The sequence below is a fragment of the Bombus huntii genome, chromosome 18 (assembly GCF_024542735.1).
Source record: "Bombus huntii isolate Logan2020A chromosome 18, iyBomHunt1.1, whole genome shotgun sequence".
Taxonomy (NCBI): Eukaryota; Metazoa; Arthropoda; class Insecta; order Hymenoptera; family Apidae; genus Bombus; species Bombus huntii.
Window position 1 is genome coordinate 4,327,417 of NC_066255.1, and position 20,951 is coordinate 4,348,367.

Below are 20,951 nucleotides of genomic sequence, written 5' to 3' on the forward strand. Positions count from 1 at the left end.
GTCTCTTGCGTAGTCACCTCCTCGTGGTGAGACCTGGTAATTGGCATCCTTTTCCAAAAATTAATCAGTTGATTAATCTTTGGAAAACGATGCCAAGCTAAGAACTACGCACCAGTCCAGTTTGGGTCTCCAAAAGCCGCCAAAAGAATTTTGGATGATCTACACTGGACTGCACCGTGGGACATCGTTGGACACCGTGGGACGTCGTCGGTCCAGTGTGGGTCACCAAATGCCGCGAAAAGAATTTTGGATGATCTACACTGGACTGCAACGTGGGACATCGTCGGTTCAGTGTGGGTCACCAAATGCCGCGAAAAGAATTTTGGATGATCTACACTGGACTGCAACGTGGGACATCGTCGGTTCAGTGTGGGTCACCAAATGCCGCGAAAAGAATTTTGGATGATCTACACTGGACTGCAACGTGGGACATCGTCGGTCCAGTGTGGGTCACCAAATGCCGCGAAAAGAATTTTGGATGATCTACACTGGACTGCAACGTGGGACATCGTCGGTCCAGTGTGGGTCACCAAATGCCGCGAAAAGAATTTTGGATGATCTACACTGGACTGCAACGTGGGACATCGTCGGTCCAGTGTGGGTCACCAAATGCCGCGAAAAGAATTTTGGATGATCTACACTGGACTGCCACGTGGGACATCGTCGATCCAGTGTGGGTCACCAAATGCCGCGAAAAGAATTTTGGATGATCTACACTGGACTGCAACGTTGGAAGCCGTGGGACACCGTGGGACACCGTGGGACACCGTGGGACACCGTGGGACACCGTGGGACACCGTGGGACACCGTGGGACACCGTGGGACACCGTGGGACACCGTGGGACACCGTGGGACACCGTGGGACACCGTGGGACACAGCGGGACATGGTGGGATATGTCTTGGCTATGTCGAATCCATTCTAAGCTCATTCTGTACAATGATACTTATCTGACTTGGAACGAGATATAAAAATCTATTCTTTTTTCCCACTGAATCTTGCGGTTATTTTGTGCACAGGGGTGCGTCGCGTGAGTCCATTGATTCTTCTGAAAGATCCCGATGTATGAAATCATTCTCTTATTTCAAACCAATTTTTAACGAATTATCTTATTGTTTCAAATTGAGTTATAACGTCATAAACTTGCAAATTAGTAACAGGTAGATTCAAATACCTCGAAACAAGGTTTCGCGCGCGTTTGCACAGTATTCTTTAAATATATTTAGTGGCGGACTTTTGAATTCTTGCAAATATTTTCCATTATTTAAAACACGCGACTGTAGTGTATTATTGGAATGTATATTTCGTATTCTAATAAGGAAAATTCACAGTATATATTCTAATTGCGAACAATATAATTCTTGCAAACGATTGCATTGCATTCACGTTATTCATGAGCATTTGTTTGCTATCGAAAAGTATCTCACAATTTTCAACTAAATAATATTTTTCAAACTTGTTCCAATTTCTTAATAATAATTTTTAAGCGTACAAAAATAGCAGTATTTTCTAAATAAACGATCGATAGGAAAAAGAAGAAAATTGTCGAAACGACGTTTCGCTTCTTCCTCTCACCCCCCCCCCCCCCGCCCTTAAACAACCACCATTTCCACCACTGGACTTTACACGGTTCCTGCCTGATGTTAGTCTCCCTGATGATATTCGCTGGGGTGGCGCAGCATCCATGGTACGTCCTCTGTTTCTCCGCATCGAACGGTGAGTCGCATGCATTTTTGTTCCTCCGGTCACTCAATCATGTCGTAGGATGAAAGGTCCGAATCGGCACGGGTGACCGGTTGTATTACGTAGAATTTTGTTGCGAGCATAGTGACCGCGGGTATTTCTTATACCCGTGAGTAGTAACATTCTTTTTTTAAATTTATTAGTTTAGGATAGGTCTTCTTGCACAGCGCGATTATAATAATTAGTTTAAATACATACACTTGAAAATATATTCGTGTTATTTATAAGCATGCATGTTAACATTCCGTATGAATATTTGCAAATGGCAAATATGTATACGAATATACCTGTTTAACATAAACATACTTGATTTTAAACAATGGATTAATCGTGATAATATCAAGTCACGTCAGTTTATTTTATTTCGGTTAGAATTTAAAATATGAGTCAAAATTCATTTTTTCCCGTACAAGAATGTGTGAAATTTTACGTGCAAGAAGACACTTCGCGACAGGCAGATTTTTGAATCAAAGCAATAATTTTGAACACTGCTTCTGTACTTTCGAGTATATGCTTTGATAAAGAGATCGCCTGAGATTATTTCTTTCTTAGTAATATATTTAGAGTCAATTATTCCATTTGATCGAGCCTCAGTCTTTTTCAATTAACGCTACCTGTTTTGCAATATTAAAGTTTTGTTCTGATTTATTAAATTAATAAAGTAGAGTTACTTAGTTACTATTAAATCAATAAAGTAGATTTAATCAGAAACGATGTAGTAAAATATAAAATCAGAGAACGTTAGTCCGTTAAATAAAAATTACACAAACTAATAATTTTTTTAGATCAGGATTTTCAGGTTTAACCCTTTCCGTGCCCATTGTCAGGACCTCATTCACGTGCCCAGGTGCTACTTGAATGGGAGAAAGACACTGGGCACGATGATCTAGAATTAAGTAATGTAATAATTTGTCAGCGACTGACGATGTGTTAGTGTACCGTGCACGACGTATTTTCCACGTTATGTGTGTGTGTTGTTAGGCCGTGGAACTGCGTCGCTTTTTTTCATTCGTTAAAACATCAAATATTAAAAATGTCGAAACATATATCGATTCAATTTACGTCTCGATACAATCACAATTTGTGATAATATCGCCCACGCGATTAAGCGTAACCACGCTTTAAATGTTGCCGTAAATTAGAATTATAATTCCAAGTTTACTTACATTTATTTTAACGATATCATTTCCTCAGACGTGTTTTATCACGTTTTACGCAATGGTCACTAGCCTTCGTCAGTCGATTTCAGGAAAACGGTACGTACCTTAGAGTGTGCATGGTGTGTGTTAAGCTCGGGTGTCGGAGGCGTCCCGGGACGTCCTCTCTAGTGTAGGACCTTTGCGCCCGAGCGTTTGTGTGAGAACCGTGGAGCGAGTGTGTTGGTGTGCCTGTTTTGCCATTTTTAAATATAGCGCTAGGTAGGATAGGTAGTATACTTTCTGGTATGTCTGTTAATTATAAGTAGGTAGGGCCGGGCAGGTTGGCACAGTCTCTGGTCGGGTAGGCGCGTTTTCGTGTAGCCAACCTGTTTCTGGACATATTTGGAAAATCGACGGTGAAACTGGCACGAGTAGAGCATGCATTCGTCTCTGGTTTTGCCTTTCGATTTTTCGAATTTCGCGGTCGCGGTCGCGAGTGGGCTCGAAACGAACGTATATTGCTCGAGCACGCACATGCGAGTGGGCAACGATCACTGCCGTGATCGTTGGTCAGTCCATGTGCACTTCAATCAGCTTCCGCGGTTTATATTTTTATTTTACCTTGGTAAGTTTTTTTTTTGTTTGCGATTTAGAAGTCTCGAGCTTAGATTTAAGTTTCAGCGGGCATTGCGCCCGAAGAAAGAAGAGGCTATAAGCCGAAGAGGCCCGGCAAACTGCCACTCAAGAGGGCAACTACTAATGGCTGCCCATCCTCTGGGTCATCCAGAGCATGGGAAGTCATTATTGTTACTACTTTGTCACTATGCTCGATTTTAGTATTTGTAGTAGTAGTAGTAGTAGTAGTAGTAGTTTGCTTTTTTGGCCGATGTATATATCGGTCCATCGTCCCATTGGGCAAATCGCGATTTTTCCTATTAGTGTTGCGACAAATTAATTACGGGTTGTATTAGAGTTGCGAAATAACATCGCGGCTTTTCATTAGTGTGGCGAGAAAATGATTACGGTTTGAGTTAGAGTTGCGATAAAATGATAATCGCGTTTGCTTTAGAGTTGCGAATTACGATATCGCGATTGTCTTTTGCAATTTTTAGAATTTTTCCTGTTTTCTATTGTTTAAAATTAGATTATAAAAGTGTTAGTTTTCAATTAATTTTATAGTATTGCAAGTAGCAATACCAGAATATTTAAAGTAGCTTTTTTATATAGTAAATAGTAATTTTTATTAAATTTACTATAAGAATTAGCGTTGCGATAATGAATGATCGCGTTTTGTTATGTAGAGTTGCGTTTACAAAATGCCCAAACCCCCCGACTGCATTGGTCGGACACTGTTCCTGGATCACACGATACAGCTGCAAGAGTTGTACAAGTGTGATCGTTCATCGGCAACCTCCTAAATGGTTGCACTGCGATATGTCAGCCCCCCACTCGCGATTTTTCTTATTAGTGTTGCGATAAATTAATTACGGGTTGTATTAGAGTTGCGAGATGACATCGCGGCTTTTTATTAGTGTGACGAGAAAATGATTACGGTTTGAGTTAGAGTTGCGATAAAATGATAATCGCGTTTGCTTTAGAGTTGCGAATTACGATATCGCGATTGTCTTTTGCAAATTTTATTATGAATATTTAGAATTTATCCTATTTTCTATTGCTTAAAATTAGATTATAGAAATGTTAATTTTCAATTAATTTTATGGTATTGCAAGTAGCAATATCAGAATATTTAAAGTAGCTTTTTCATATAGTAAATAGTAATTTTTATTTGAATTCACTATAAGAATTAGCGTTGCGATAATGAATGATCGCGTTTTGTTAAGTAGAGTTGCGTTTACAAAATGCCCAAACCCCCCGACTGCATTGGTCGGACACTGTTCCTGGATCACACGTACAGCTGCAAGAGTTGTACAAGTGTGATCGTTCATCAGCAACCTCTTAAATGGTTGCACTTTGATCTCTCGGTATTAGTGTTGCGTATTGCTTAAATACGAGTGCGTAGATTTATACTTATTAGCGTTGCGTATCAAATATCGGGAATTTTCAGGCTTAATTTTTTTTTTTTAATGGTAGATTAATTGATATTGCAGATATAACGAAGCACTCATCGCGTTTGATTTTGTAAATTTTCTGCTTCATAAATATTTGTAGTAAATTAGTGTTGCGAAACAAGAATATTCAGTTCCACTCTCGGCGTGTTGATCGGGTTTATATAGAGTGGAATACGATTGAATTTTAGTAGCCCTTCTGGCTACTGCTTTGTTTCCTTTTCAGCGCCTCTTATTACCACGTTTATTACTGAAAATACTGCTATAAGACATATTTCTTTGTCAGCGTTAACGTTACCATAACTGCTAAAATACAGATATTTATTATTTATATTTTGCTGCGATTTCATGCGCAGCAAACTATTATAATGAAATATCTTAAAGTTGCTATAAAGGCTTCAAATATTTTTTAAAATTTAATTCACTGCAATTGGAATTTCCGCTGGTGATTGTTCGTTCTTGGAACCATAACTTTTAACATTTCTTGGACCGCGATATTTTCAATCTTTGAACAGTAATGTAGAATTTTATAAATATTCGAATTTCATAGTGAATTTTTAATTCAGATTAAATTCAATTACTTAAAATTCTTGTTTTCAACGTAACCCTAGTTTCGATTAAAAAGATACAAATGATTCTCTATATTTGCTAAAATTTAATCAATAGTAATTTGATCTATAATTAGCCATTATTAGTAGTTTATTTTTCATGTATAAAATGTTCTCGTTTTAAAAATACCTGTTTCTTTCATATACCACATCAAGTAAATGAGTTTGCTCCAAATTTATCAATTAGCAGAAAGTAGATTTCAATTACATATATGAATATTTCATAGCATATTAAATATGTATGCTAGATACCCAAATGATTTTTCTTCCATTGTCTAATTGTTCAGGCGTCTTCCCGCTTCCCCATTTTTAAAAGAAGCATATTGCGGTAACGTTGGAGTATATAACTTTTCGATATTTTCATGAGTTTAGTACAATGAGTCGTATGTCTCTTCTGCAAGACTCTAAATTGTATATGCAGTGTCAATAGTTTCATTTCCATTCTTTCGTTCCAAGTTAGACAAATGTATCTTTGATACAGAATGTTGCCAGTATGGTACCGAATTATTGTACAATGTTTGTGCTGATAGATGTAATCGTTTTCGCAGATTAATCAGTTGATTAACGTTTGGAAAACCACAACATCCATAAATACAAGCATTGCACAATAATTCAATACCAAGCTAAGAACCACGCTAATACAGTCCAGTTTGGATTACGAAAAGCCACGAAGAGAATTTTGGATAATCTAAACTGGACTGCAACGTGGGACGCCGTTGGACGCCGTTGGACACCGTTGGACGCCGTTGGACGCCGTTGGACACCGTTGGACGCCGTGGGATACCGTCGGTCCAGTTTGGGTCTCCAAAAGCCTCCAACAGAATTTTGGATGATCTAGACTGGACTGCAACATGGGACATCGTGGGATACCGTCGGTCCAGTTTGGGTCTCCAAAAGCCTCCAACAGAATTTTGGATGATCTAGACTGGACTGCAACGTGGGACACCGTGGGATACCGTCGGTCCAGTTTGGGTCTCCAAAAGCCTCCAACAGAATTTTGGATGATCTAGACTGGACTGCAACATGGGACATCGTGGGATACCGTCGGTCCAGTTTAGGTCTCCAAAAGCCTCCAACAGAATTTTGGATGATCTAGATTGGACTGCAACGTGGGACATCGTGGGATACCGTCGGTCCAGTTTGGGTCTCCAAAAGCCTCCAACAGAATTTTGGATGATCTAGACTGGACTGCAACGTGGGACACCGTGGGATACCGTCGGTCCAGTTTGGGTCTCCAAAAGCCATCAACAGAATTTTGGATGATCTAGACTGGACTGCAACATGGGACATCGTGGGATACCGTCGGTCCAGTTTAGGTCTCCAAAAGCCTCCAACAGAATTTTGGATGATCTAGATTGGACTGCAACGTGGGACACCGTGGGATACCGTCGGTCCAGTTTGGGTCTCCAAAAGCCTCCAACAGAATTTTGGATGATCTAGACTGGACTGCAACATGGGACGGCGTGGGATATCGTCGGTCCAGTTGGGTCTCCAAAAGCCTCCAACAGAATTTTGGATGATCTAGACTGGACTGCAACGTGGGACACCGTGGGATACCGTCGGTCCAGTTTGGGTCTCCAAAAGCCTCCAACAGAATTTTGGATGATCTAGACTGGACTGCAACGTGGGACACCGTGGGATACCGTCGGTCCAGTTTGGGTCTCCAAAAGCCTCCAACAGAATTTTGGATGATCTAGATTGGACTGCAACGTGGGACACCGTGGGATACCGTCGGTCCAGTTTGGGTCTCCAAAAGCCTCCAACAGAATTTTGGATGATCTAGACTGGACTGCAACGTGGGACACCGTGGGATACCGTCGGCCCAGTTTGGGTCTCCAAAAGCCTCCAACAGAATTTTGGATGATCTAGACTGGACTGCAACGTGGGACACCGTGGGATACCGTCGGTCCAGTTTGGGTCTCCAAAAGCCTCCAACAGAATTTTGGATGATCTAGACTGGACTGCAACGTGGGACACCGTGGGATACCGTCGGTCCAGTTTGGGTCTCCAAAAGCCTCCAACAGAATTTTGGATGATCTAGACTGGACTGCAACGTGGGATACCGTGGGATACCGTCGGTCCAGTTTGGGTCTCCAAAAGCCTCCAACAGAATTTTGGATGATCTAGACTGGACTGCAACGTGGGACACCGTGGGATACCGTCGGCCCAGTTTGGGTCTCCAAAAGCCTCCAACAGAATTTTGGATGATCTAGACTGGACTGCAACGTGGGACACCGTGGGATACCGTCGGTCCAGTTTGGGTCTCCAAAAGCCTCCAACAGAATTTTGGATGATCTAGACTGGACTGCAACGTGGGACACCGTGGGATACCGTCGGTCCAGTTTGGGTCTCCAAAAGTCTCCAACAGAATTTTGGATGATCTAGACTGGACTGCAACGTGGGACACCGTGGGATACCGTCGGTCCAGTTTGGGTCTCCAAAAGCCTCCAACAGAATTTTGGATGATCTAGACTGGACTGCAACGTGGGACACCGTGGGATACCGTCGGTCCAGTTTGGGTCTCCAAAAGCCTCCAACAGAATTTTGGATGATCAAGACTGGACTGCAACGTGGGACATCGTGGGATACTGTCGGTCCAGTTTTGGTCTCCAAAAGCCTCCAACAGAATTTTGGATGATCTAGACCGGGCTGCAACGTGGGACATCGTTGGACAGCGTTGGACACCGTTGGACGTCGTTGGACGTCGTTGGACAACGTTGGACAGCGTTGGACACCGTTGGACACCGTTGGACGCCGTTGGACACCGTTGGACAACGTTGGACAACGTTGGACACCGTTGGACATCGTAGGACGCCGTGGGACGTCGTGGGACACCGTGGGACACCGTTGGACAACGTTGGACAGCGTTGGACACCGTTGGACATCGTGGGACGCCGTGGGACATCGTTGGACATCGTGGGACACCGTGGGATATCGTTGGATGCGTACGTTTTAGTCTTAATTAATCGTAAGGTAGATACCTATGTTAAGTGCATTGTGAGCTCATTCTGTACATCGACATTTATCCACCTTAGAACGAAAAAAAAAGAAAAATCTCGTCTCCCTTCACTCGCTTACCACACAGTACTTATTGTACTCGCGATTTATCGGTTCGCGATCACTCAGTTCTTTCAAACCGTAGCGTGACGTACTCGCTCGCGCGTATTCCGCGTACGTGCGGGTCAACGTGCACTGGACAACACTTTAGATTCGTAAGTCGCCCCAAGGACACCTCTGTCTCGGTGACTGCTCGACGACTGCTCAAGGTTCGCATCGGATCGCGGGAGTTGTCGTCGCGCCGGTGATGCTAGCGAATCTGTTGGGGATTCAGTCGTGGATCTGCAGTCCTGTCCGATTGGTACTTCGGTACTCGGTCAGAGACCTGCAATTTCACGTCCTCCGTAATTCTGTTCGGGCCCGCGGGAGTGGACCCCACTGTTCAGTTGAGGTCAATGCCTTCGTAATCCTGTTCAGCGGTCCATCCCCGGGTTCCACATGTTCAGTTGGAGTGTGTGTTAAGTTGCTGGCCTATGTGCAGGATCCACGGCTGAATTACCCGTGGATAACTAGCATCATCTGTTGGCGCCATCGACCGCGACTCGTGTAAGTTTCGAACGGCGAAACAGGAATCGAGTTACGGTCAATGCTTGGGCTTTCCGCTGAACCTCGGGGTTATCTCGTGTACGGGGGTACGTCGCGTAGGTTTGTTAGTTCTTTCGAGAGATCGCGATCTCGTTCGTTTCGGGCGCGGCGCGATTGTTTCCTTTATTATCTGATTCATCGGGCATCTTCTTGCTTTCCCATTTTTTAAGGGAAGCTTATTGAGATCACATTAGAGCTTATAACTTTTCAATATCTTCAATATCTTATAGTGTCGCAAAAGTAGAACGTTAAGCAGTTTAGTACAGCGACTCGTATGTCCCTTCTGCAAGACACGAAATGGTATATACAGTGTCAGTAGCTACATTTTCTTCTTTTCGTTCCTAGTTAGATAAATGTGTGTTTGATACCGAATGCTGCCAGTAGGGATGCGAATTATTGTAGGATATTTGTACTGATCGATGTAATCGTTGTGTGGGAGATGGATGTTGCGTTACGTAGGCTTTGTTCTACGTTTGTAAAGATTCATGTAAGCGCTGCGTTGGAGATATGTGTTTCGCAGTTAGGCTACGAAACAACTATTTTTCATACGCAGGCCCATGGTTAAGTAGAGTCAAAACTCGACATTCTGCCATCAGGTTGAATGTCGAGATCGATGTGTAATGTTACATAACCCATGGGCGGGTCTCGTGCGTAGTCACCTCCTCGTGGTGAGACCTGGTAATTGGTATCCTTTTTCCAAAAATTAATCAGTCGATCAATCTTTGGAAAACGATGCCAAGCTAAGAACTACGCACCAGTCCAGTTTGGCTCTCTCCAAAAGCCGCCAAAAGAATTTTGGATGATCTTGACTGGACTGCCCCCCGTGGGACCCCGTGGGATACCGTCGGTCCAGTTTGGGTCTCCAAAAGCCCCCAACAGAATTTTGGATGATGATGATGATGATCTAGACTGGACTGGAATGCAACGTGGGACACCGTTGGACAGCGTCGGACACCGTTGAACGTCGTGGGACATCGTTGGACATCGTGGGACATCGTTGGACAGCGTTGGACACCGTTGGACGTCGTAGGACATGGTTGGACACCGTTGGACATCGTTGGACAACGTTGGACACCGTTGGACATCGTTGGACAACGTTGGACACCGTTGGACATCGTAGGACGCCGCGGGACATCGTGGGACACCGTGGGTCATCGTTGGACGCCGTTGGACTGCCGGACAACGTTGGGCATCGTGGGACATCGTGGGACACCGTGGGACACCGTGGGACACCGTGGGACACCGTGGGACACCGCTGGATATCGTTGGACAACGCTGGACACCGTGGGACACCGTGGGACACCGTGGAACACCGTGGGACACCGTGGAACACCGTGGGACACCGTTGGACACTGTGGGACACCGTTGGACATCGTGGGACACCGTTGGACACCGTTGGATATCGTTGGACACCGTGGGACACCGTGGGACACCGTTGGATATCGTTGGACACCGTGGGACACCGTGGGACACCGTGGGACACCGTGGGACACCGTGGGACACCGTGGGACACCGTGGGACACCGTGGGACACCGTGGGACACCGTGGGACACTGTGGGACATCGTGGGACACCGTTGGATATCGTTGGACAACGCTGGACACCGTGGGACACCGTGGAACACCGTGGGACACCGTGGGACACCGTGGGACACTGTGGGACACCGTTGGACACTGTGGGACACTGTGGGACATCGTGGGACACCGTTGGACACCGTTGGACACCGTTGGATATCGTTGGACAACGCTGGACACCGTGGGACACCGTGGGACACCGTGGAACACCGTGGGACACCGTGGGACACTGTGGGACACCGTTGGACACCGCTGGATATCGTTGGACAACGTTGGACCCCGTTGGGGTTAGGTTGGGGTTAGGTTGGGGTTAGGTTGGGGTTAGGTTGGGGTTAGGTTGGGGTTAGGTTGGGGTTAGGTTGGGTTAGGTTGGGGTTAGGTTGGGGTTAGGTTGGGGTTAGGTTGTCAGCGCCCGCTGGCAGCGGTGGAGACGTGGACTTCCCACCGATCACATGGGTTAAGCAACGGTCGCCGCGGCACGGACAAGGATGGGTGAACGTTCGGGCGGGCGCTGGCGAAGAGGAAGGAGGCGCACCGCCGCCATTTTTCTGGGATTCTCCAAGGAGTACTAGGCAGGCAGAAGCCCCCGGAGCGCAGGACTACCCCGGGGGTAACCGGCGGAGCTATCCCGGCCGCCACAGGAGCACATGGAAACCAGGAAGAAAGGCGTCAGGGACGGGGTCCCCAGGAAGACGCGCAGGATCGAGGCGCTAGGGGGTGTGGTCCCCCCTAGTGTTCCAAAGAAGAGCAAGGATGCCTCCCTTCGAAAGAAGGAGAGATAGACGCCCGGGGGTGACCGGCAGAATTCGGAAGAGAACCCGGGTGCGTCTCGACTCAGGCGTCAGGATAGGCCACCGTGGAGTTTTAGTCGGTAAGAGTCCGACACTACCCGCCTAGCGGGTGTCCATGAGGATTTCTCCACGAAAAAAAAAAAAAAAAAAAAAAGGTTGGGGTTAGGTTGGGGTTAGGTTGGGGTTAGGTTGGGGTTAGGTTGGGGAGCACGAGGCGGGCATGGGTTCCCGGGGCATAGGACCATGCCCTGGGAAACCCCGATGGATCTGATGTTCTCTTACAGTCGGGTGGCGGCCGATCGGTGCCCTTGGCACCCGTCGGTTCGCCGATCCGGTGCGGAGAACTTCGGAGAAGTTGGCGGGCCCATGCCTGTCAAGACCACTCACCTCACCTTCTCGCGGGGCTCCCTGTCGCCCTGCACCGGCTTCGACCGGGGCAGGGCGCGAAAGAGTGAGTGGCACCAGGACGGAGACTTCGACGACGACCTCGGCGGAAAAAACGAACAACAATATGGAAATGGAGAACATAAACGACAAAGTTTACGGTGCAGGGGAGGGATACCCCAGTACCGGCGCAGTCGCGGGTAGTGAAGTGGGCCCCGCTGCGTCGATATCTCGCGACCACGGCCGTTCGAGGGTGGACCGCCAGGCCCCCGGACGCGTTTCTACGACTGGCGATGAAACAACGGGAGAGAGGAGGAGGATAACGGTAGGAGGACATTCGGAGGACGACAGGATGGAGACCGCGGAGGAGCCTCCGAGGAAGGCGACGAGACGTTCGCTGAGAGCCGCGAACAGGTCCGAGTACGTTTTTCTCGCGCCGGCCACGATGGACGACGGTACGTCATCGATGGCGGGGGGATCGCGGGGGCGGGCGAGGTCCGACGACGAGGAGTCGGTCGCCTCGATCGCCTCGCGGTCGTCGCTGGCTTCGATGGCGTCCAGGGGTAAGAGGAAGAGAACGGCAGCCGCGACAACACCGGTGGTGTCCGAAGAGTTGGAGGTGCAGATGAGGACGAGTTCTCCGGCGGAAATCAGCGCGGGCCTGACGATGCACGTGTCTGAAATCATGCACGTCGCGACGACGTCGTCGAACCTGAAGGGGACCTACATCAGGTCCCTGAAGAACGCGGCGAGCTATATCACCGCCGCCTGGAACGAGGAATCCGCGAGGAGGGAAAGGCCAGCACGTGCCACCGACGACGTGGACGCGAGGCTGTCCGTGCTGGAGGGGGAGAACGCAGCCCTCCGCCAGGAGCTGAGGAGACTGGCCGCTCGCATCAACGAGTGCCCGCGATGCTCCGACGCGGCTGCCGAATACGCCCGCCCCGCGTGGGAAGGCGGAACCGAGAACAGGACGCGTCTGGACGCCCTGGAGAGAGCGGTCCGAGAACTGGGACCCTCCATTCTCAGGACCATCGAAGAACGATTCGGGGACGCTCGAAGTCAACGCACCCCCGAAGCGCGACCCAGCGGGGACCGCCCCGTCGACCCTCCCGCCGCCCAACCGACGCCGCCCCGAAGGGAACGGGAGGACGGCGGATGGGAGCTGGTGGAGACGACGAAGAAAAGGAGGAGAAACAGGAAGAAGGCGAGCGAGGCGAAGGCAGCCGCCGCCGCCGCCGGAGGAGAGGCGGCGAGGAAAGGTCCGACCGCGCCACCACCGACGCGGGTACGGCAGCAACAACAGCGGCAACCCCAGGCCGGCAGGACGACGGGCGCACCGAAGGCGAGCGCCCCCGCTACGCAGAGAGGACCACCGCGGACACCCAAGGTGGTCACGCCCCCTCGCGCACCGCGAACATCCGCGGTGACCCTGACGTTGAAAGAGGGGGCGAGGATGTCGTACGCCGACGTCCTGGAAGCGGCAAGAACGAGGATCCCGCTATCGGAGCTCGGCACGGAGCGCCTCGAGATGAAGAAGGCGATGACGGGCGCCATTATAATACAAGTCCCCGGAGACAAGGACAGGGGAAAGGCGACGCTACTGGCGACGCGGCTGGCCGAGACGCTAGACCCGACGGCGGTGAGAATCGCCACACCGACCAGGATGGCGGAGCTGCGCGTGACCGGGATTGACATCTCGGTCAAGAAGGAGGAGCTGCGAAGAGCACTGGCCTCGGCGGCGGGATGCGGCAGCGCGGAGGTGCAAGTGGGCGAGATCGGCGCCACCAGAGGCGGCCTCGGATCGGCATGGGTCAGGTGTCCGGCGGCAGGAGCCCGCAAGCTGGCCCAGGCGGAGAAGATAGCCCTGGGCTGGTCAACGGCGAGGATAAGGGCCATACCGAAGCGGCCGCTGCAGTGTTTCAGGTGCCTGGAACTGGGGCACGTGCGCGCCATTTGCGTATCCGGCGAGGACCGAGGGCACCTGTGCTACAGGTGCGGCGGGAGCGGACACCGCGCCAGAGAGTGTCCCGCTTCCGCTCCCAAGTGTCCGCTGTGCGAGTCGCTCGGGGCACCCGCGAATCACAGGATGGGCGGAGAGGCATGCAGCCCCCCGAAGGTCAAGAGGAGGAGACCGATCCGCCAACCAGCAGCGGTAGCGGCAGCAGCAGCAGCAGCCGCCGCGGCAGAGACACCGGGAAGCGCCGCCGAACCAGCAGCAGCGGCGGATGGCCGGGAGGAGGCCATGGAGGTGGCGGCATAGTTCAAGCGCCTGCTGCAATGCAATCTCGGTAGGTCGAGAAGAGCGCAAGATCTGCTCTTCCAGACCATCCGGGAGAACGAGGTGGCCCTGGCGGCGGTGGCGGAACCGCATCGTATACCCGACTCGCCCAACTGGATCGGGGACCTGGACGGATCCGCAGGAATAACGTGGACGTCGGCCTCGTGCCTCTTGCTGGACCGTGGCAGCGGCTTCGTCGCGGTCGAGTGGCTAGGAGCGGCGGTGGTGGCGGTGTACGTCTCTCCGAACATCGACCTGGACGCGTACGGGGAGTTTCTGGACCGAGTCGGCGAGTGCGTCCGAAGATGTCTCCCCCGCCAGGTGCTCGTCCTGGGGGACTTCAACGCCCACTCGACGCAATGGGGAAACCCCAGGACCAACTCCCGAGGAAGGATGCTCACCGACTGGGCAGCGGGTCTGGGGCTCCTGCTGGCGAACAGAGGCTCGGCGAGCACCTGCGTGGCGTGGAGAGGATCCTCGGTGGTGGACATCACGTGGGCTACCCCGGAGCTGCTCAGGCGAATCCGCGACTGGAGAGTGGCCGAGGGGGTGGAAACGCTGTCCGACCACCTCTACATTCTGATGGAGGTGACCCTGGGGACCGAGGACGACGCCGGGAGGAGGAGACGACGACGACCGGGAGAGAACCGTCGCCGCCCGCCGCCGCCGCCGCCGCGATGGCGCCTGAAGGAGATGGACAAGGAGATGCTGCGGGCGGCCACGATCGTATCCGCCTGGAGCTGGGACGCCCGTCGGGCGACCGAGCAGGGAGACATCGACGAGGAGGCGGAGGAGCTCCGAAGATACATGACCGCGGCGTGCGACGCCTCGATGCCGCGCTCCGTCCCGGGAGGCGGACGAGACCGGGGAACGTACTGGTGGACCCCGGAGATCGCCGAGATGCGAGAGAACTGCGTTCGGGCCCGCAGGAGATTCCTAAGGGCCCGTCGTCGCAGACTGACGCGCGACGAGGAGGAGATCTCCCGCCGTTACGAGGAGTACAGGGAGGCGAGACGGACTCTTCAGCGGGAGATCAAGACCGCGAAATCTCGGTGCTGGACGGAGCTGATCGAGGAGGTCGAATCCGACCCGTGGGGACGGCCGTACAAAGTGGTCACCAAGAAGCTACGACCCTCGGCGCCCCCGCTGACCTCGGACATGGAGCCGACGCTGTTGGACAACGTCGTCGGGACGCTGTTCCCGCCGGAAGACGCGAACGCGAGCCAACCGGCGCCATCCTCCCCCTCCTCCGTCGACGACGACGACGACGACGACGAGGAGACGGCGACGACGACCGCGACGGGATGGAGCGAGGAACTGCGAGTCAGCGACGAGGAGCTCTTCGAAGCGGCCAGGAGGACGGCGTCCCGCGACGTGGCGCCAGGCCCCGACGGAATACCGGGCCGAGCGTGGGCGGAGTCGATCGTCACCATGGCTCCCCGCCTGCGACACCTGTTCGACAGATGCCTGGAGGAGGGCGTCTACCCCCGGACATGGCGGACGGCCAGGCTGGTGCTGCTACGAAAGGAGGGACGCCCGCTGGACTCGCCGTCCGCGTACAGGCCGATATGCCTGCTGGACGAGGTGGGCAAGATGCTGGAGAGGATCGTCGCCGCCCGACTGGAGGCTCACATCACCGAGAGGACGCCCGGATGGCACGACAGCCAGTACGGATTCCGCCGCGGCCGCTCGACCGTGGACGCGGTGAAGAGGCTGAGGGCCATGGCCGAGGACAGGGTCTCCCGGGAGGGGGTGGCGGTGGCGGTGTCGCTCGACGTCACCAACGCCTTCAACTCCATCCCCTGGGGCAGGATCCTGGAAGCCCTGCGCCACTTCGAGGTCCCGGCGTACCTGGTGGGGATCGTTCGAGCGTACCTCGCCGACAGGTACATCGTCTACGCCGGCAGGGACGGAGAGGAGAGAAGACGGATCGAGCGCGGCGTTCCGCAGGGGTCGGTGCTGGGACCGTTGCTCTGGATCACGGCCTACGACTCGGTCCTCCGATGTCCGATGCCCCCGGGAGCGGGAACGGTGTGCTACGCCGACGACACCCTGGTCCTGGCCGGGGGACGGTGGTGGCACGACACGGCGAACCGCACGGAGGACGCAGTGGCGTGCGCGGTGAGCGCCATTCGGAGGCTCGGCCTGACGGTGTCGCCGGCCAAGTCGGAGGCGCTGTGGTTCTTCGACCAGCGGCGAAGAGGAACGCCTCCCCCCGGGCTGACGGTGAACATCGGCGGAGAAGAGGTCCCGGTGGGACGGCAGTTGAGGTACCTGGGCCTCACGATCGACAGCGGATGGACCTTCGGACCGCACTTCGAGCAACTGGTTCCGAAGGCGACGGCCGCGGCCAACGCCCTGTGCGGCCTCCTACCGAACATCGGCGGAGCGGGATCGAGAGTCCGCCGCCTCTACGAGGGAGTGGTTCGGTCCCGAGTTCTCTACGGGGCACCCGTCTGGGCCAGAAGCCTGGCGACCAGCCGCCGCAGCCTGACCTTGCTGCGGAGGCTGCAGAGGACGACCGCTATCCGCATAGCGAGAGGCTACAGGACGACATCGTACGCGTCGGCGACCGTGCTGGCGGCCTCCCCGCCGTTCGAGCTGCAAGCCTTGGCGCTCGAACGCGTATACGAACACCAGAGGAATCCGACGCCACCGACCGCCGGCCAGCCGGCCTCGAACATCCGGGAGGAGGCGAGGAAGGAGACCTGGGAACGATGGCGCTCGCAGCTGATCCAGGAGGACGCCGTGCGGCCGCACCGGGCCGTTCGCGCCGTGCTTCCCAACTGGGAGGCGTGGAGGGATCGAGGCGGGGCACCGCTGACCTTCAGGATGACGCAGCTGCTCACCGGCCACGGAGTGTTCGGCGAGTACCTGCTAAGGATTCGGCGAGAGACGACGTCCGTCTGTCACCACTGCGAGGAAGAGGAGGACACGGCGCAGCACACGCTGGAGTTCTGCCCGGCGTGGGCGGAACCACGACGCGTCCTGCGGCTCGAAATCGGCGAGAGCTTAGCCCCCGAAGCGGTCGTCGCGGCCATGCTCAGAGGGCGCCAGGAGTACTCCGCTGTCCGCACCTACTGCGAGCAGGTCATGCTGGCGAAGGAGCGGGCGGAACGTAGCAGGGAACGAGATCGCGACCCGTCCAGGAGGTCGCAGCGTCCTAGGAATACAACGCGCTACAGGGGCGCGACGCCGCCACCGGCGCCGCCGCGGCCGCCGTAGGAGCGCGTGGAAACCAGGAAGAGGCGTCAGGGGGACGGGGTCCCCAGAACGACGCAACAGGAGCGAGGCGCTAGGGGGCGTGGTTCCCCCCTAGCGTTCCAAGAAGATCAAGGACGCCTCCCTTCGACGTAAGGAGAGATAGACGCCCGGGGGTAACCGGTAGTAATTCGGGAGAGATCCCGGGTGCATCTCGACTCAGGCGTCAGGACAGGCCACCGTGGAGTTTTAGTCGGTAAGAGTCCGACACTACCCGCCTAGCGGGTGTCCATGAGGATTTCTCCACGAAAAAAAAAAAAAAAAAAAAAAAAAAGGTTGGGGTTAGGTTGGGGTTAGGTTGGGGTTAGGTTGGGGTTAGGTTGGGGTTAGGTTGGGGTTAGGTTGGGGTTAGGTTGGGGTTAGGTTGGGGAGCACGAGGCGGGCATGGGTTCCCGGGGCATAGGACCATGCCCTGGGAAACCCCGATGGATCTGATGTTCTCTTACAGTCGGGTGGCGGCCGATCGGTGCCCTTGGCACCCGTCGGTTCGCCGATCCGGTGCGGAGAACTTCGGAGAAGTTGGCGGGCCCATGCCTGTCAAGACCACTCACCTCACCTTCTCGCGGGGCTCCCTGTCGCCCTGCACCGGCTTCGACCGGGGCAGGGCGCGAAAGAGTGAGTGGCACCAGGACGGAGACTTCGACGACGACCTCGGCGAAAAACGAACAACAATATGGAAATGGAGAACATAAACGACAAAGTTTACGGTGCAGGGGAGGGATACCCCAGTACCGGCGCAGTCGCGGGTAGTGAAGTGGGCCCCGCTGCGTCGATATCTCGCGACCACGGCCGTTCGAGGGTGGACCGCCAGGCCCCCGGACGCGTTTCTACGACTGGCGATGAAACAACGGGAGAGAGGAGGAGGATAACGGCAGGAGGACATTCAGAGGACGACAGGATGGAGACCGCGGAGGAGCCTCCGAGGAAGGCGACGAGACGTTCGCTGAGAGCCGCGAACAGGTCCGAGTACGTTTTTCTCGCGCCGGCCACGATGGACGACGGTACGTCACCGATGGCGGGGGGATCGCGGGGGCGGGCGAGGTCCGACGACGAGGAGTCGGTCGCCTCGATCGCCTCGCGTTCGTCGCTGGCTTCGATGGCGTCCAGGGGTAAGAGGAAGAGAACGGCAGCCGCGACAACACCGGTGGTGTCCGAAGAGTTGGAGGTGCAGATGAGGACGAGTTCTCCGGCGGAAATCAGCGCGGGCCTGACGATGCACGTGTCTGAAATCATGCACGTCGCGACGACGTCGTCGAACCTGAAGGGGACCTACATCAGGTCCCTGAAGAACGCGGCGAGCTATATCACCGCCGCCTGGAACGAGGAATCCGCGAGGAGGGAAAGGCCAGCGCGTGCCACCGACGACGTGGACGCGAGGCTGTCCGTGCTGGAGGGGGAGAACGCAGCCCTCCGCCAGGAGCTGAGGAGACTGGCCGCTCGCATCAACGAGTGCCCGCGATGCTCCGACGCGGCTGCCGAATACGCCCGCCCCGCGTGGGAAGGCGGAACCGACAACAGGACGCGTCTGGACGCCCTGGAGAGAGCGGTCCGAGAACTGGGACCCTCCATTCTCAGGACCATCGAAGAACGATTCGGGGACGCTCGAAGTCAACGCACCCCCGAAGCACGACCCAGCGGGGACCGCCCCGTCGACCCTCCCGCCGCCCAACCGACGCCGCCCCGAAGGGAACGGGAGGACGGCGGATGGGAGCTGGTGGAGACGACGAAGAAAAGGAGGAGAAACAGGAAGAAGGCGAGCGAGGCGAAGGCAGCCGCCGCCGCCGTCGGAGGAGAGGCGGCGAGGAAAGGTCCGACCGCGCCACCACCGACGCGGGTACGGCAGCAACAACAGCGGCAACCCCAGGCCGGCAGGACGACGGGCGCACCGAAGGCGAGCGCCCCCGCTACGCAGAGAGGACCACCGCGGACACCCAAGGTGGTCACGCCCCCTCGCGCACCGCGAACATCCGCGGTGACCCTGACGTTGAAAGAGGGGGCGAGGATGTCGTACGCCGACGTCCTGGAAGCGGCAAGAACGAGGATCCCGCTATCGGAGCTCGGCACGGAGCGCCTCGAGATGAAGAAGGCGATGACGGGCGCCATTATAATACAAGTCCCCGGAGACAAGGACAGGGGAAAGGCGACGCTACTGGCGACGCGGCTGGCCGAGACGCTAGACCCGACGGCGGTGAGAATCGCCACACCGACCAGGATGGCGGAGCTGCGCGTGACCGGGATTGACATCTCGGTCAAGAAGGAGGAGCTGCGAAGAGCACTGGCCTCGGCGGCGGGATGCGGCAGCGCGGAGGTGCAAGTGGGCGAGATCGGCGCCACCAGAGGCGGCCTCGGATCGGCATGGGTCAGGTGTCCGGCGGCAGGAGCCCGCAAGCTGGCCCAGGCGGAGAAGATAGCCCTGGGCTGGTCAACGGCGAGGATAAGGGCCATACCGAAGCGGCCGCTGCAGTGTTTCAGGTGCCTGGAACTGGGGCACGTGCGCGCCACTTGCGTATCCGGCGAGGACCGAGGGCACCTGTGCTACAGGTGCGGCGGGAGCGGACACCGCTCCAGAGAGTGTCCCGCTTCCGCTCCCAAGTGTCCGCTGTGCGAGTCGCTCGGGGCACCCGCGAATCACAGGATGGGCGGAGAGGCATGCAGCCCCCCGAAGGTCAAGAGGAGGAGACCGATCCGCCAACCAGCAGCGGTAGCGGCAGCAGCAACAGCAGCCGCCGCGGCAGAGACACCGGGAAGCGCCGCCGAATCAGCAGCAGCGGCGGATGGCCGGGAGGAGGCCATGGAGGTGGCGGCATAATTCAAGCGCCTGCTGCAATGCAATCTCGGTAGGTCGAGAAGAGCGCAAGATCTGCTCTTCCAGACCATCCGGGAGAACGAGGTGGCCCTGGCGGCGGTGGCGGAACCGCATCGTATACCCGACTCGCCCAACTGGATCGGGGACCTGGACGGATCCGCAGGAATAACGTGGACGTCGGCCTCGTGCCTCTTGCTGGACCGTGGCAGCGGCTTCGTCGCGGTCGAGTGGCTAGGAGCGGCGGTGGTGGCGGTGTACGTCTCTCCGAACATCGACCTGGACGCGTACGGGGAGTTTCTGGACCGAGTCGGCGAGTGCGTCCGAAGATGTCTCCCCCGCCAGGTGCTCGTCCTGGGGGACTTCAACGCCCACTCGACGCAATGGGGAAACCCCAGGACCAACTCCCGAGGAAGGATGCTCACCGACTGGGCAGCGGGTCTGGGGCTCCTGCTGGCGAACAGGGGCTCGGCGAGCACCTGCGTGGCGTGGAGAGGATCCTCGGTGGTGGACATCACGTGGGCTACCCCGGAGCTGCTCAGGCGAATCCGCGACTGGAGAGTGGCCGAGGGGGTGGAAACGCTGTCCGACCACCTCTACATTCTGATGGAGGTGACCCTGGGGACCGAGGACGACGCCGGGAGGAGGAGACGACGACGAC

The 20,951-nt window shown here is 54.6% G+C and overlaps 1 protein-coding gene across 1 annotated transcript in view; it reads right to left on the reverse strand.

Moving 5' to 3' along the window:
* Nucleotides 1–5,959: 5,959 nt before the first annotated feature.
* LOC126875579 (uncharacterized) overlaps nucleotides 5,960–20,951 on the reverse strand; it is a 31,093-nt gene continuing 16,101 nt past the window's right edge. Inside the window, exon 3 of the mRNA XM_050638531.1 lies at nucleotides 5,960–6,178. Within this exon, the coding sequence (XP_050494488.1) occupies nucleotides 5,960–6,178 (219 nt within the window). The remainder of the gene's footprint in view (nucleotides 6,179–20,951) is intronic.